Source organism: Danio rerio, chromosome 9 (genome assembly GCF_052040795.2).
Source record: "Danio rerio strain M-AB ecotype USA chromosome 9, GRCz13ab, whole genome shotgun sequence".
Taxonomy (NCBI): Eukaryota; Metazoa; Chordata; class Actinopteri; order Cypriniformes; family Danionidae; genus Danio; species Danio rerio.
In genome coordinates, this window is record NC_141029.1 from 481,740 (window position 1) to 494,746 (window position 13,007).

The 13,007-nt window shown below is 38.5% G+C and overlaps 1 protein-coding gene across 1 annotated transcript; it reads right to left on the reverse strand.

Annotated features, from left to right (window-relative positions):
- Positions 1 to 1,635: 1,635 nt before the first annotated feature.
- igsf3l (immunoglobulin superfamily, member 3-like) lies at positions 1,636 to 12,706 on the reverse strand. Its single transcript, NM_001002687.1, is given in 9 exon segments — positions 1,636 to 3,446; positions 4,646 to 5,029; positions 7,095 to 7,478; positions 8,006 to 8,380; positions 8,527 to 8,910; positions 9,048 to 9,449; positions 9,531 to 9,947; positions 10,727 to 11,095; positions 12,600 to 12,706. Coding segments are annotated over 9 exon segments (2,961 nt in total). The 5' UTR covers positions 12,667 to 12,706; the 3' UTR covers positions 1,636 to 3,267.
- Between the last annotated feature and the right edge of the window lie 301 nt (positions 12,707 to 13,007).

The following is a 13,007-nucleotide window of genomic DNA, read 5'->3' on the forward strand; positions in this document are numbered from 1 at the left end:
CATGGCAACTGTAGAATCACCACAACAGATTAACTAGTGTAGTTGTTACCATGGCGACTGTAGAATCACCACAACAGATTAATTACTGTAGTTTTTGTTACCATGGCGACTGTAGAATCACCACAACATATTAATTACTGTAGTTTTTGTTACCATGGTGATTGTAGAATCACCACAACAGATTAACTAGTGTAGTTGTTGTTACCATGGCAACTGTAGAATCACCACAACAGATTAACTAGTGTAGTTGTTGTTACCATGGCGACTGTAGAATCACCACAACATATTAATTACTGTAGTTTTTGTTACCATGGCGACTGTAGAATCACCACAACATATTAATTACTGTAGTTTTTGTTACCATGGCGACTGTAGAATCACCACAACAGATTGTCGGAAATTGTCCTGGAGTTTTTCTGTCATTTTTCAGCTATTATTTTTTATTCTAGTCACCATTAAAGTATTCTACATTTCTTCAGCTAAATTCAGTAAACATAGTGGAATCTAATGTCATGAATGACGGGCCTTATAAAAAAACCCTGTATGGAAATGTTCCTATAAAAACCTTTTAAAACAGTGCACAATTACTCATTTAATAACTGATAAACAACCCAATGATATATTCATTTTTGTGTGTCATAAACACAGAAATAGGTTGAAGAGTCGAATTGCTGTTGAAAAACACAGAACAACAAGAGCATTATTACAGGACCAAAGTGTGGGTTGCATATAGCAAATGTATTTGCATGTATGATAAACAAATATAAAGGAAGTTTTCCACAGTGCTGCAGATAAACATCAGCTTGTACATCAGACACACACTCAAATAGCTGTATATTTGGGATGGTTTGCAAAGTACAGTATAGAGGATCTGCACTTTTACATCAAGATTTGATGGCATTACATTAAGTTTTTTCTTTTTTTCTTGTCCAAATATCTGAAAATAGTTTTCAGAAATAGTGTCAAAATTTAGTTCCTCTTTAAAACAAGTAAAATACAACAGGGAAGCAGAATAATGCTGTTTCAAATCAAAACATTATTTTACCCCATTGGCAGATTATTTGACTTGTTTTATGGAGAAACTTGATTTTTTTAGATTTTGTCTAGAAAATGCTTCATGATTGATGAAAGTTTAGATATTTGGACTCAAACTAGACACACACCTTTATTTTTGCAGTGATTTATTTTCTCTCTTCTGCTTGATTTGGTATCATGTTTGCCTCTATAGTACTCTAAATGTTTTTTCCCCAGTCCAACCAGTTAGTACAGCTCAAAACACAACAATAACTTAACATCTTCAGCAGCAATAATCAGCAAATAGATGTGAATCTGGGTCAGCTCAGTGCTATTGTTTACATGCTGCCCCATTTTTAAGAGCTGTTACGAGCAGACCTTTTTAATGTGAGGTTAATAGGGTGTCAAAACTATTTCACATGACTGTACACTGATCGCACAAATGGTTCTTTGAGCCTGCTCGTGTTTTCTGATGGGTGCACATTAACTCTACTTTAAAGCAGTCATGACATGCATTTTCAGATTTTTATATTATATCAAGTTAATTTAACAAGCCTTATTTTCTGAACCTGCCTAAAAATGACTGACGGCTTCATCGCAATATAATCAGAACACACTGCACACAAGTGATCACATTTAATAATCTAGAAAACCAGCATAAATATATACACATTCAGCACGTCTAAATATCTACACACAGTTCTGAAAATATACAGTGACGTTAAAGTTAGCAAAGACTATACAAAAAAATTAAACCAGCAACAACAAGAAAGTCCTTCATTATAGAGCGCAATGACACATGAGGGGGAGTGGAAAGCTCTCGTTCATTTTGAACTCAAAAATGTTAACATTTGCAGATTAATCACGTATAAATATCGAGAACATTTTGAGTTTCCATCCCATAGAAATAGTATTTCATAGCATTTCAAAACAGGTTAAAATGACAAATTGTGTAAATTGTATATTTTGAGTTTTATATACATATCATCTGAATAAATAAGCTTCCTGTTAATGGCAGAGATGCAGCAGTTTAAAAATCTGGAATTTTAGGATTTAAAAAATCCTGATATACACTGTAAAAATATACTTTAAACTATTAGAAATGTTAATAAAAGTCACTTTTTAAAGCTTTTATAGGCTTAAAAGTTGTTGGAAGAAAGATCAAGATTGCATATGGCAATTCAAAAGCAGAAATAAACAAGCAAGAATAATGAAATATGGAAAACCGCTAACTTAAGGATACTTTTTACAATGAACCTGAACAGTTTCCACAATAAAGAAAACAGTTTTACAGCTCTTACACTGCAAAAAAACAAGCATGCATTGACAAAAGCATGTCTACATGCCTTTAAGCACAAGAGTTGTCGTGTTTCCAGTCAAAAGTCAAAAAGAGTTTTATAGACCAGCAGAAAACATTGTCTTGATTTCAGAAATTGTTCTGTTTTTCCTTAAAGCTAAGCTAAATAATCTAGATTTTGTTTCAAAATAACCTTATTTTGCTTACACCATTGGCAGATTTTAAAAACATGCTTATTTTTACTCATTATTTCTGAAAACAAGACAAAACTTCCCCTTGTCTAGAAAATGCTTCCTGATTTCTTTGTGTTTTAAATATATTTGGGCTAGAAACGAGGCAGAAATGCATTCTTTGCAGCGTATGCTTATCAGTAATATATTTACAGTAGAAGATTTACTAAATGTCTTCATAAAAAATACATTTTGTCATATAAAATAATCATTTTGACCCATGCAATGCAGGTTTGGCTACAGCCCAAAACACAGCAGTGAAACAGATTTGTCATCCAGGCTCACAAATGAGCATCGACACTTCTCTCTGAACCCCCTGAAATCCTCCATTAGGCCTCAATCATCAAACATTCATAAATAAAGTAAATTCTGCATAGCGTGTGCATAAACACATCTTCCTGAGAGTTCTCTGGATTGACATATGTGCTGGAGTGTTCTGATAGTGTTGCAGCAGCAGCAGGGTCATTCTGCTCTCCACAATACAACTGTACACTTCACAGAATAAGAAGCGTCTGGTAATGAAAGCTCTGCTGTTCTGATTCAGTATGTATTTTTCTTTGTTTATCCGTCTACCCAGACCATGGAGAGCCTTGGTATCCTAACCCAGATATAACTCACAGGCTTTGCTTCTCCAGTGCGAATGCAGAAATTCAGATTCTAAATCACACAAGGTCCACAGACAGCACTGACCCTGTGTGATTAGGGTTTGGGGGCAGAATTCCGCCTCTATAGGGGGTAAAGAGGGTTGTTTTCAGCCCACAGGGTGTCCTTCTGTTTCCTCTGTTCAGAACTCCTCTTGGGTTCTCTTCTCAACAATATTATTATGATCAATACAAGAAAACAGATCAGAGGAATAGTGACTCCCAGCAATATGACTAACGGGTTTATCTGCTTTCCAGAATCACCTGAAAATCAACACAAATATACATATTAGTTATTGTAAAACTGAAATAAGTTCAGGCAAACATAGTGACTTTTTAACCCAGCAAAAATTCTTATCATAGACCTGGAGCAATGCCTGTCTCCAGTAGTGTTTGCTAGTTTCAGCCTGGCGCTGGTGTCATTTTAATGTTTTGCATCAGAGTGTTTAAACAGCGAATGGATTTGTGCTCATGGCTGTGCTGGTCTGAAAGGAAGTGTGTTAAGTTGCATTATTGGCATGTTGTTATTTTAAGGAACTAAAATAAACACCACCATTGACTAACTAAAAGCTGTGGTAAAGTCAATGGTGCAGGCTTTATATTCATTATATATAGAGCGCGTTAGTATTATCTGCATATGACAGTCCACAACGTCTTGCTTATTACACACACAGGGATGTACAGCAGTACACAAATATCTTTACAGATGAAAAATTAAAGGATTAAAATGTAAAGAAGAGGTTTTTGTTTCTACATAAATATAAAAACAGTTTCCTCCTCCTCCTCTCAGGCCTTCCTCTTCACCTCAGGAGACTTTGTTGGATTCTGCTTCTGTTGAAGCCAGTTTATTCTTGAAAATGTACATTTGTTTACTGTTATTAGCTGTAGTCGTGTTTATTATATGCACATTTATATTTAGAATTTTTTTATTTACATTTTTCCACCTGTCGGGTTTTAGACATGTATGCATCACTACACAAGGGCATTAGAGCAGGACGTGTGTTTGGATATAACTCAGTTTCCTGACCACACTTCGGTAATATTGTTAACTTAATCCTTTGCTGGAAATTAGAAATGAATTTAGAAATAGTTTTGAAGCAAATCTTTGCGCTTAAAATGATGAAATTACATCCATGAATCTATGTTTGAATGGAAGAAGCTTGTTCTGTAATCATGTTCTCTCTAGTGAAGCGTTCAGTTTTTCTGCTTACAATGTCCGACATGACTAGCGAATGTTTCTGAACAGGACTGACTCTTAAAGGGAACGGGAGATTAGACTTTGGTTTAATGCACGTTATGCCTATAACTCATTAATAGACTAAGGACAACCATTTTAGACCATGCCCTGATGCACTGATCATTTTTCCCATCTTTAAAATAGCAAAAGTGGATTCAGACATGCTTTTGCACCATGCACTTCGGACTTTGCACTCAGTTAAAATACATCCCATTATTTTAGTTACCTTCAGTGTGAACGTGGACAGAGAGCACTCCAGAGCGGTCTGAAGCCAGTCTCTTCCAGGTGTTATCAGTGTGAAGCCACTCTTCTACCTGACAGTAGTATTTCCCCTTATCAGTGGGGTCGGTCTGTGGCACGGTCAGTTTATAGTGTGTGGCGTCTGGTCGTCCAAACACCAGATATTTATCATTCAGAGCACTGTGTAGAGTACCATCATGCTTGGCAGTGAATATAACATGGGTTACTTCTTCTTCAACTTTAAACCATGTGACCTGAAAGGCAGATTTATCACTGGACTGAGAGGCAATGATGCAATCAGCGGTGAACCCAGCCTGAAGATTGGTGATGTTGAGGGTTTGGTTCTCCTTCTGCACACGCAGATTACTTTCTGTTTAAAACACAAACACAACATCAAAATCAAACAAGTTTGTTGAGAGTGAAACACAGCCTGACACCTAGGTCTAGAAAACTACAAGGACAAAAAGGGTAACAGAGTTTGGTAGGTCAGTAGTTAATAAGGCGTAAATACTAGTGGGCAAGATGTAAATCTATTATCGTTATGTAATATACTGTATTATGCTGTGACCATATATATTGTGGACATTTCTTTCTCAACAAAATTGAGGACACCTACATAATTTTATCCCTCGAATAGAATTTTAGGTATGTTATTGTACTTAAGTCATTTTGTATTGCAGTGGTGGAACCGAACCCGAAATATGAATTTAAATATGAAAGAACTGTATATAAAACAGATTGTCCCCAATGTGAGCGTATTAATGTGTGTTGATGAGAATCAGACTCCTCAGGTCATGGTTCTCAAACAGAAAACCGTGGACTGTCTCCTCTTGGTAGGAAGTGAGAAATCATCCACAAGTGAGGGGTGGTTGGAGCACAAGGTCAGTAGGTGGATTGGTGTGTCTAGTAACAGTAATGCATCTATTGAAGCTGTAAATTTAGGATGCAGTCTATATTCTAACACTCACCTCAGGCCAAGAACTTATTTAAGCAGCTAAAACTACTTTTCTTTTTTGGGTTGCTGGGCTACCTTGTTGAGGTAGTTACAAATACATGACTTTGAGGAAGGACTTGGGGCAGAACCACTGTTCCTCCACCTCAAAATGAGCAAGTTAAGGAGGTTCTGGTGAGAATTCTAGTCGAAAGTCTCCTAATGAAGGTGTTCTGTGCATGTCCAACGAGGATTAGACCATGAAGAGAAGATCTAAGAAAAACTGGATGGATTGCATGTCCTTTCTGTCCTTGCTTTCCATGCAGAAGTGCAAATGTCTTCAACTTCAGTACTGGTTGCAGTACTGGAGTTTTCTTGAACAAACACACCCGAACAAGCTAATCAGTGTCTTTAAGATCACTAGAAAACTACAGGCAGGTGTGTTTGATTTGAGTTGGGATTAAACTCTGCAGGACAGTGGCCCTCCAGGATAGAAAGTTGCCCATCCCTGTCTTAAACCAACAACTGATAACAAAACAACCAGAAAACTGACGGATAAAACACCTACACAAACTGACCAAACCTGAATATTCCAGACGCAGAATTTAGCCAGAAGAAGCCATTCTGTAGAGAATGTTATAATATTTGTGTGTATATATATTATCAAACGGATCAAAACCTGATCAAAGTCTGGATGATGATAAGAAGGTCATAAAAACATCAGAACTGGATTAGTTCAGAGCAAGATTGTTCTTTGTCAGGCTTCCACCTAAGGCTTCTCCACCTGAACTCCACCTCAACCCATCATTTTCCACTTTGGTTCCTTGAATTCCTCAAAGACAGTCATGGTCATTAGTATTGTGTTACCCTGATTCCAACACAGCCCTTCACCTAAACCTGCTAAACCTTCCCTCTATCTCAGAGGTGTCCAGTCTCAGCTCTGAAGGGTCACTGTCCTGGAGAATGTAGGTCCAACTTGCCTCAATATATCTGCCTTAAAGTTTCTAGTAAAGAGCTTGATTAGCTGGTGCAAGGTGTGTATAAATGGTTTGTAACTAAACCCTTAAGTACCAGGTATGAACACTTCATGCTCTAGCTCGACCATTGTCCTCACTTGTTCCAAATCCACTGTCTGGCTCTCTTTACTACATATAATTCATTGGTTTCACTATAGGCTAGTCCTGGCTCTCTATTTGCCATTTTCTCCTCATGCACCACTATGCCAGTCACATTGCATCACATTGCATCTCATCGAAGTACATTCACCTTGCAATTCTAATAGTTACATTCTTATTGTTGTTAAAAGTTCTGATTTGCTTGTTTCTATTCACACTTTAGTTAATGAACTACACATTTGAGTTGATCCTCCACCTCTGCAAGGATTTCTAAGTCTTACAAAAAGGTTCACACTTTTCACTTGGACAGACTTTTTGATAATGACCCAAAATAAACGGAAGTAAAACAATCACTTTAATATGTGGTTCAATGAAAAGACTTGTTTTACCTTGCTCTTTGACAATAAGCTCTGTGGAAGCAGACACATTCTTCAGGGAATACCAGTCCCCAAGAGGATCCTGAAGCCACTCTTCCACCTCACAGAGGTACTGGCCACTGTCAGTGGTTCTGGCCTGATGCACAGTCAGCTGAAAAGTGTGTTTCTGTCTTACTGTCATGCGGATTCTCTGGTCCATCTGTAGAACAGCTGCTGGACCATACTTGACAACAGCGTCTAGGTCCATATTTAAGAGCATCTGAGACCCAATCATCCAAGTAATTGTGAAACGAGAGGAGTTTGTGGTTTTTTTCAGGATGGAGCATTCAATCTTAGCATCAGTGTTGGCTGTGGTTTCCTGGCGAGACTTGAGTGTCGACAGTCTCAGTTTGCTGTCTGTCATTAGAAATTGCATGGAGAGGAAAAGAGAGATGTTAAACTGCTGAATCTTCATTTATCTAAAGTTAAAACTTTATAAAAATAGCAGATTCTGACTTGATTGAGTGTACAAGGACAGGGAAACACAAACACACTAAGAAATTAAATAGGGGATGTGTTCAGTTTGTGAACCAACTCTAACATTTACTTCCTAGAAACTTGTCAAAAGAATTTGTATTACAATATTGAGCATCACTAGTGTGCTCTGTTGACTTTGTGCTTGACCTTTCTGACTGATTGTTCTCCTGCTGCATTTGATAACCTCTTGGTGTTTGTCTATTGTGTGGACTGCTTCCCCTGTTCTTTGCTTTTGTTAAATGTGTTTATTAAAAACTTCTGCAAATGGACTCTAGTTCTGTTTGCAGCTCATACTTACACCAGTATAGGAATAAAAGTGTAGGTTAGTGTAAGGAATACATTAAAAGGTATAGAGTATAAACGGTTTAAAGAGGAGGAATGCACTTTATAAATGCAGCTGTATTTACCAGGTTTTTGTATAGTCACTGCTAGTAGGTTGGAGTTCTTCATGGCTTTCTGTCTACCCCTTTGATAGGCATCAACTTGGCACTGGTACTGTCCTTCTTGCCGCTTGCTGGCTCTCGGCATGATGAGAGTGAATATTGTGCTGGAAGACTGTTCTTGAACTGACAGCTGATAATTTCTCTGATCTGTTAACCAGGTGATTTCTCCAGCGTTGTGTATTGTTAAAATATCCTTCTGTGCAGTTGAATTGAAAGCCTGAAACATCCAGCGTACAGCCAATGAAACCTCAGGTCTTTCAACTTTACACAGTAACTTGACTGGAGAATCTATAGGTGCAGTTATTTCGCGACTTATCAAGGTGACCTTCATTAGAGATTCTGAAAGGAAAACATGCTGTGATTATTCATACTCGGCTCTCAGTAACATGCAGTGAAAATAGGAGAAAAGTAATGACACAGGTTGCACGTCTACTGATGCAGAAGGTTTCTGTGTTCCTGAGATTAGTGTGTGTGTGTAGTCTTACCAACTGAACGCACTGCAACTTTATTTTGCTGAGACTGGGTGTGGGTTTTCTTCATCTCGCCATTGCTCTGTATGATCCACTCAGACACAATGCACCTGTATTCACCACTGTCAGATAATCCAGCTTCACCAATCTCCAGGGTGAAGTTTCCAGCTGGAGAATGGAGAGTTTGAACATGGCGACTCTGGTACCTCATCCCAGTATCTTTCATCACTCCCTCATGGGTCAGACTAGTGACGTCACTGAAGGAGTCCACAGAGTCTTTCTTGTGTTGCCATGATACTGATAAAGAACCCTTGAACCCCGACACAGAGCAGGTGACCTGTAGAGCATCTCCTTCAGTCACTGCATCCTTCATCATCATGACCACAGCCAGATCACTCTCTGACCAGACAAGCAAGAACAGACAGCGTCAGGGTGCGCATGGTCATGCTAAAGCTTTCATTGTACAAATAATGTCTATCTACAAGATGCAAACCAATGTGTGGAGTATTTTAAGATTGTAGAGGAGGAGCAATTACCTTTAGTCGTGATGTTCACAGTCTCGGGGTTGGACAGTTGTTTTTGCACTCTTTTGAAGGTGCCGTCTTCATTCATGCTCTCCTGCCATACTTCACACTGGTATTGGCCCTGATCTTCAGTTCGAGCTGAATGGATGGTCAGCAGGTAGTCTGTTAGACTTGTTTTCACTGCTCTCATCTCTGCTGAATTCTCTCTGTCTTTATAACTATCAAATACGGTGAGCATCCCAGAAAGTCCGATCTGGGCCACGTTCTTCCCGTTCTTCATCCACGTCACAGAATAGAAATAGCCAGGAAGATTCTGTGCTTTCACACTGCAGCGGATGTCTAGTGCATCTCCCTCTTGAAGAGACTCTTTTGAGGCCTTCATATAAACACTGAACGATCCTACATCAGTGGCCACTATTGAGACAGGAAATATGAGGTCAAACAGGTTAGGTTAGGTTAGAACCCCTGGGTTAAATTATAAAATCTAAACCTCACCGATTGGTTTGATCTCCACATCACATGCTGTAGAGGTTTTGTGCGCAATTTCTGTCCAGGTTCGGTCTGGGTCTTGAATCCACTGAACTACATGGCAGTAGAACTTCCCCTGGTCTGACTGCTGCACTTGAGGCATCTTCAGTCTGTATGTTGTGTCCTCCACTTTATCCATGCTGATCAGACCTGCATGGTAGCGATCCTCAAATCCTCCTCCTGGCTTTATAGTGAGATCTCTGTCCAGAGTAATGACTGGTCGGGGGTCCTCATCTCCTCCACTATGGACGTACCAGGTGACCGACAGATGGGTGTGTTGAAAAGTCTCACTGTAGACCTGGCACTCAAGCTGAAGTGGATCACTCTCAAACAGACTCTGAGAGGGAGAACCAGAAAACGAAGCCGTCAGCGTGTCCGGTATCACTGTCGATAAAACACAAGCAGTGTGAGGGTACCTACATACTGATAGTCTCAACATGACCATGATCTTAGGTTGGGCAGTGCAGTTGTAAACAATTATCTTAAGTCCTATTTATACCTGTGTTGTGGTAGGTCCAGCGTGCACACAGATGCATACTCTGATTGTGACCCTGATGCATACCTCTCAAAAATTTAACTACATATTGCAACAATGCATAGACAGACCTGTGGTTGGTCAAAGTGGTAGTGGCGAGGAGTTGAGAACAGTGCAAACAAAGCAAAGACGGTGATGCCAATGTGGAACAACCACCAGCAAGGAACAGTAATCTAAAAGGTTCTGGAAAGTGATTTTAGGTCTCTCTTTTTTGATATGAAACACCTATTTACTGAGCGCAGGATTTTTTATCTGGCTCTTAAGACCAGATTTTTGTAGAGGTTGGATCACACATTTTGAGTCTGGACAGGATGGATGGTACATCAAGAAGGGTTTAATCATCAGGGAGATCATCATCTTCAGCTTAACCTCACAAAAACGAAAATTGAAGTTTCTGCCAACCCGGCTCTACACCATAACTTTTCAATCCAAATTCAACCATTACTGCATCCAAAACGGTGAAAAGCCTTGGAGTAACAATTAATGACCAACTAAACTTCTCTGACCACATCACTAGAATTACTTGATCGTGCAGATTTGCACTCTATAACATGAGTGAATCAAATGTGATTATTTGCAAAGAGCTGAAGTAGTACAATAACCATAATGCTTTAGATAAATATCTTACCGTTAAGTGTTGTTTCTGCTTCATATACTCCAAACAATCTGGGATCTGTACTTGGGGTGTGACAGAAGATTTGTCCCGCATCGTCCATCATCGCATTTTTGATCCTCAAGAGAGCCGAAGACCCCGTCAGCCTCTCGATCTCAATTTCTTTTTGCTTCACCCTGTTGGAGAACCTCGCAAAGGCAAAGTCTGGCTCTTTAGTACTGATGATGTTGAATTCAACATTTTTTTTTCTGACACCAAATTCGAAGTCCTGCTCACTCGAGCCTTGAAACCCACTAACACTACAGAAGATGAAGAAGGGAAATCCTTCCACTCTGTACAGGGGGCCATCCTGGATCTGGACCACACGCTGACCGTCACACTGATCTGTGTGGAGAGTGGCGTTAGACAGATATATTATTAGTCCTATGAAGACAACTTTCAACCCTTAATCTAGGTTGACAGAAATGTGTATAGTATTTGGTTTTAATAATGCATGGTTAGGTTTGTCTATGTTTGAGCGTTGCGAAACAATCCAAACCGGGTTGCTTTAAATCCCAGTTTTTTTTTTTAAAGTTCATACTCTTTCTCACACCAGGGATACCAATAAAAAAGTTCTAGTTTTAACAAAAAAACATGGTTACTATCATCATAGTACCTACAGTGTTAATCATAGTATTACTACAACATTACTACAGTAAACTCACAGTACAAAAACAAATACAGTCCTAGTTCCTGCCGTTTTGTCATATTATTACTAAAACATTACTATTATAAAGCCATAATACACACCAAAAACATGGTTTGCTACAATTCCCACAATGTTATTATAGTATTACTACAACATTAATATAGTAAACTCACAGTACAGACAAAAACACATGGTTACTACAGTCATGGATAGTGCAGTGTTGTCATAGTATTACTACAACATTACTATAATATAGCACATGCCAAAACACATAGTAGTTCCTACAGTGTTATTATTGTATTACTACAACATTACTACAGTAATACCAGTGTCAAAAACATCAGTACAATCATATTTACTACATTATTTTCTAAAACAAAGTCATGGTTAATTTTTGTAAGGTTGTGTATTCTCACCTCAAGTGGATTTAATACTGAACAGTGTATGCAATAGTGTACTAAATGTTGCTTAAATGCATTATTTTCTGTGGTATATTATTTTTAAAGAGGAAAACACTTCTACTGGCATAACCTGGACGTTTTTACAGCAGTTTTAACAGTATACAAGCCCTCATGTGTGATTATGTTCCTCATTTGTGTCTAGTTGATCATTAGCTGTCATGGACACATGATGTATGATTAGCCGTGTTGTGTACATCTAATATATTCTTCAGTTTACTGAATTTAAGTTGAGTTTAGTTATTAGATTACCCAAGAACTCTTTCTCTCCTACATCATGATGACCTGTGTATGTCTTGTTTCAACCTGTTTGCGCTGGGAATTGTCTCGCTTTGTTTCAGGATCCTGTTCACCCGGTTGAGGGTTTGTTTCGTGAAACAACAAACTGAATATAGCCGACGTGGATATTTTATTTTTAACACAAATACAGAACGAATCTATTGTTTAGCTTTAGATGTGATATAATATAATTCACAAGTAGTAAAGATCACCTGTAACTTTTACGATATTGTTAAATAATATTTGACGGTCATTCGGCTAGTTGGTTATGTTTGCTAACTGACGGAGATCATTCAACAGGTAGATTTTTTGAATGAGCTAACACTTTAACCATCCAACATGTTTCTACATTGTGTTCGTGATAATCAAAGACAGCAGTTCACACAGAAACGGTGTGTGTTTAAAATAGCGTCAATAAAAATCAGATATATTTTCGCGATATAATAAAAACATTGAGACTCACCCCAGCGCAGGAGTCCTGTGAGACACAGCAGAAACAAGCGCCACAGCCGAAAGCCACAGTCCACCATCCTTAAATGAGCAGATCCTTTTCTCTTACTCTCTTATTTCCTCTCTACATGATAATGCGGGTTTCGACAGGAGCCAGGCTGAACCTGATTCATTTTCTCTGAAGCAAGAGCCGGTGACATCACACTAAACCCAGCCGGAGAGGCAGGAAAACTCACAGTTGATTTAATCTCTGAATCTAATCTTAAAGTTATATTTTAACAGAAGAGCTATAGGCTATGCCACCATTTTTGCTTTATTACCACATATTACATTAATTGTAACGTTACATTTACCTTTTGTTTTTAATGACAGGCTGAAGGACTCATATTTTCATGTTCCTCACAGGTATATTCTTTACAGA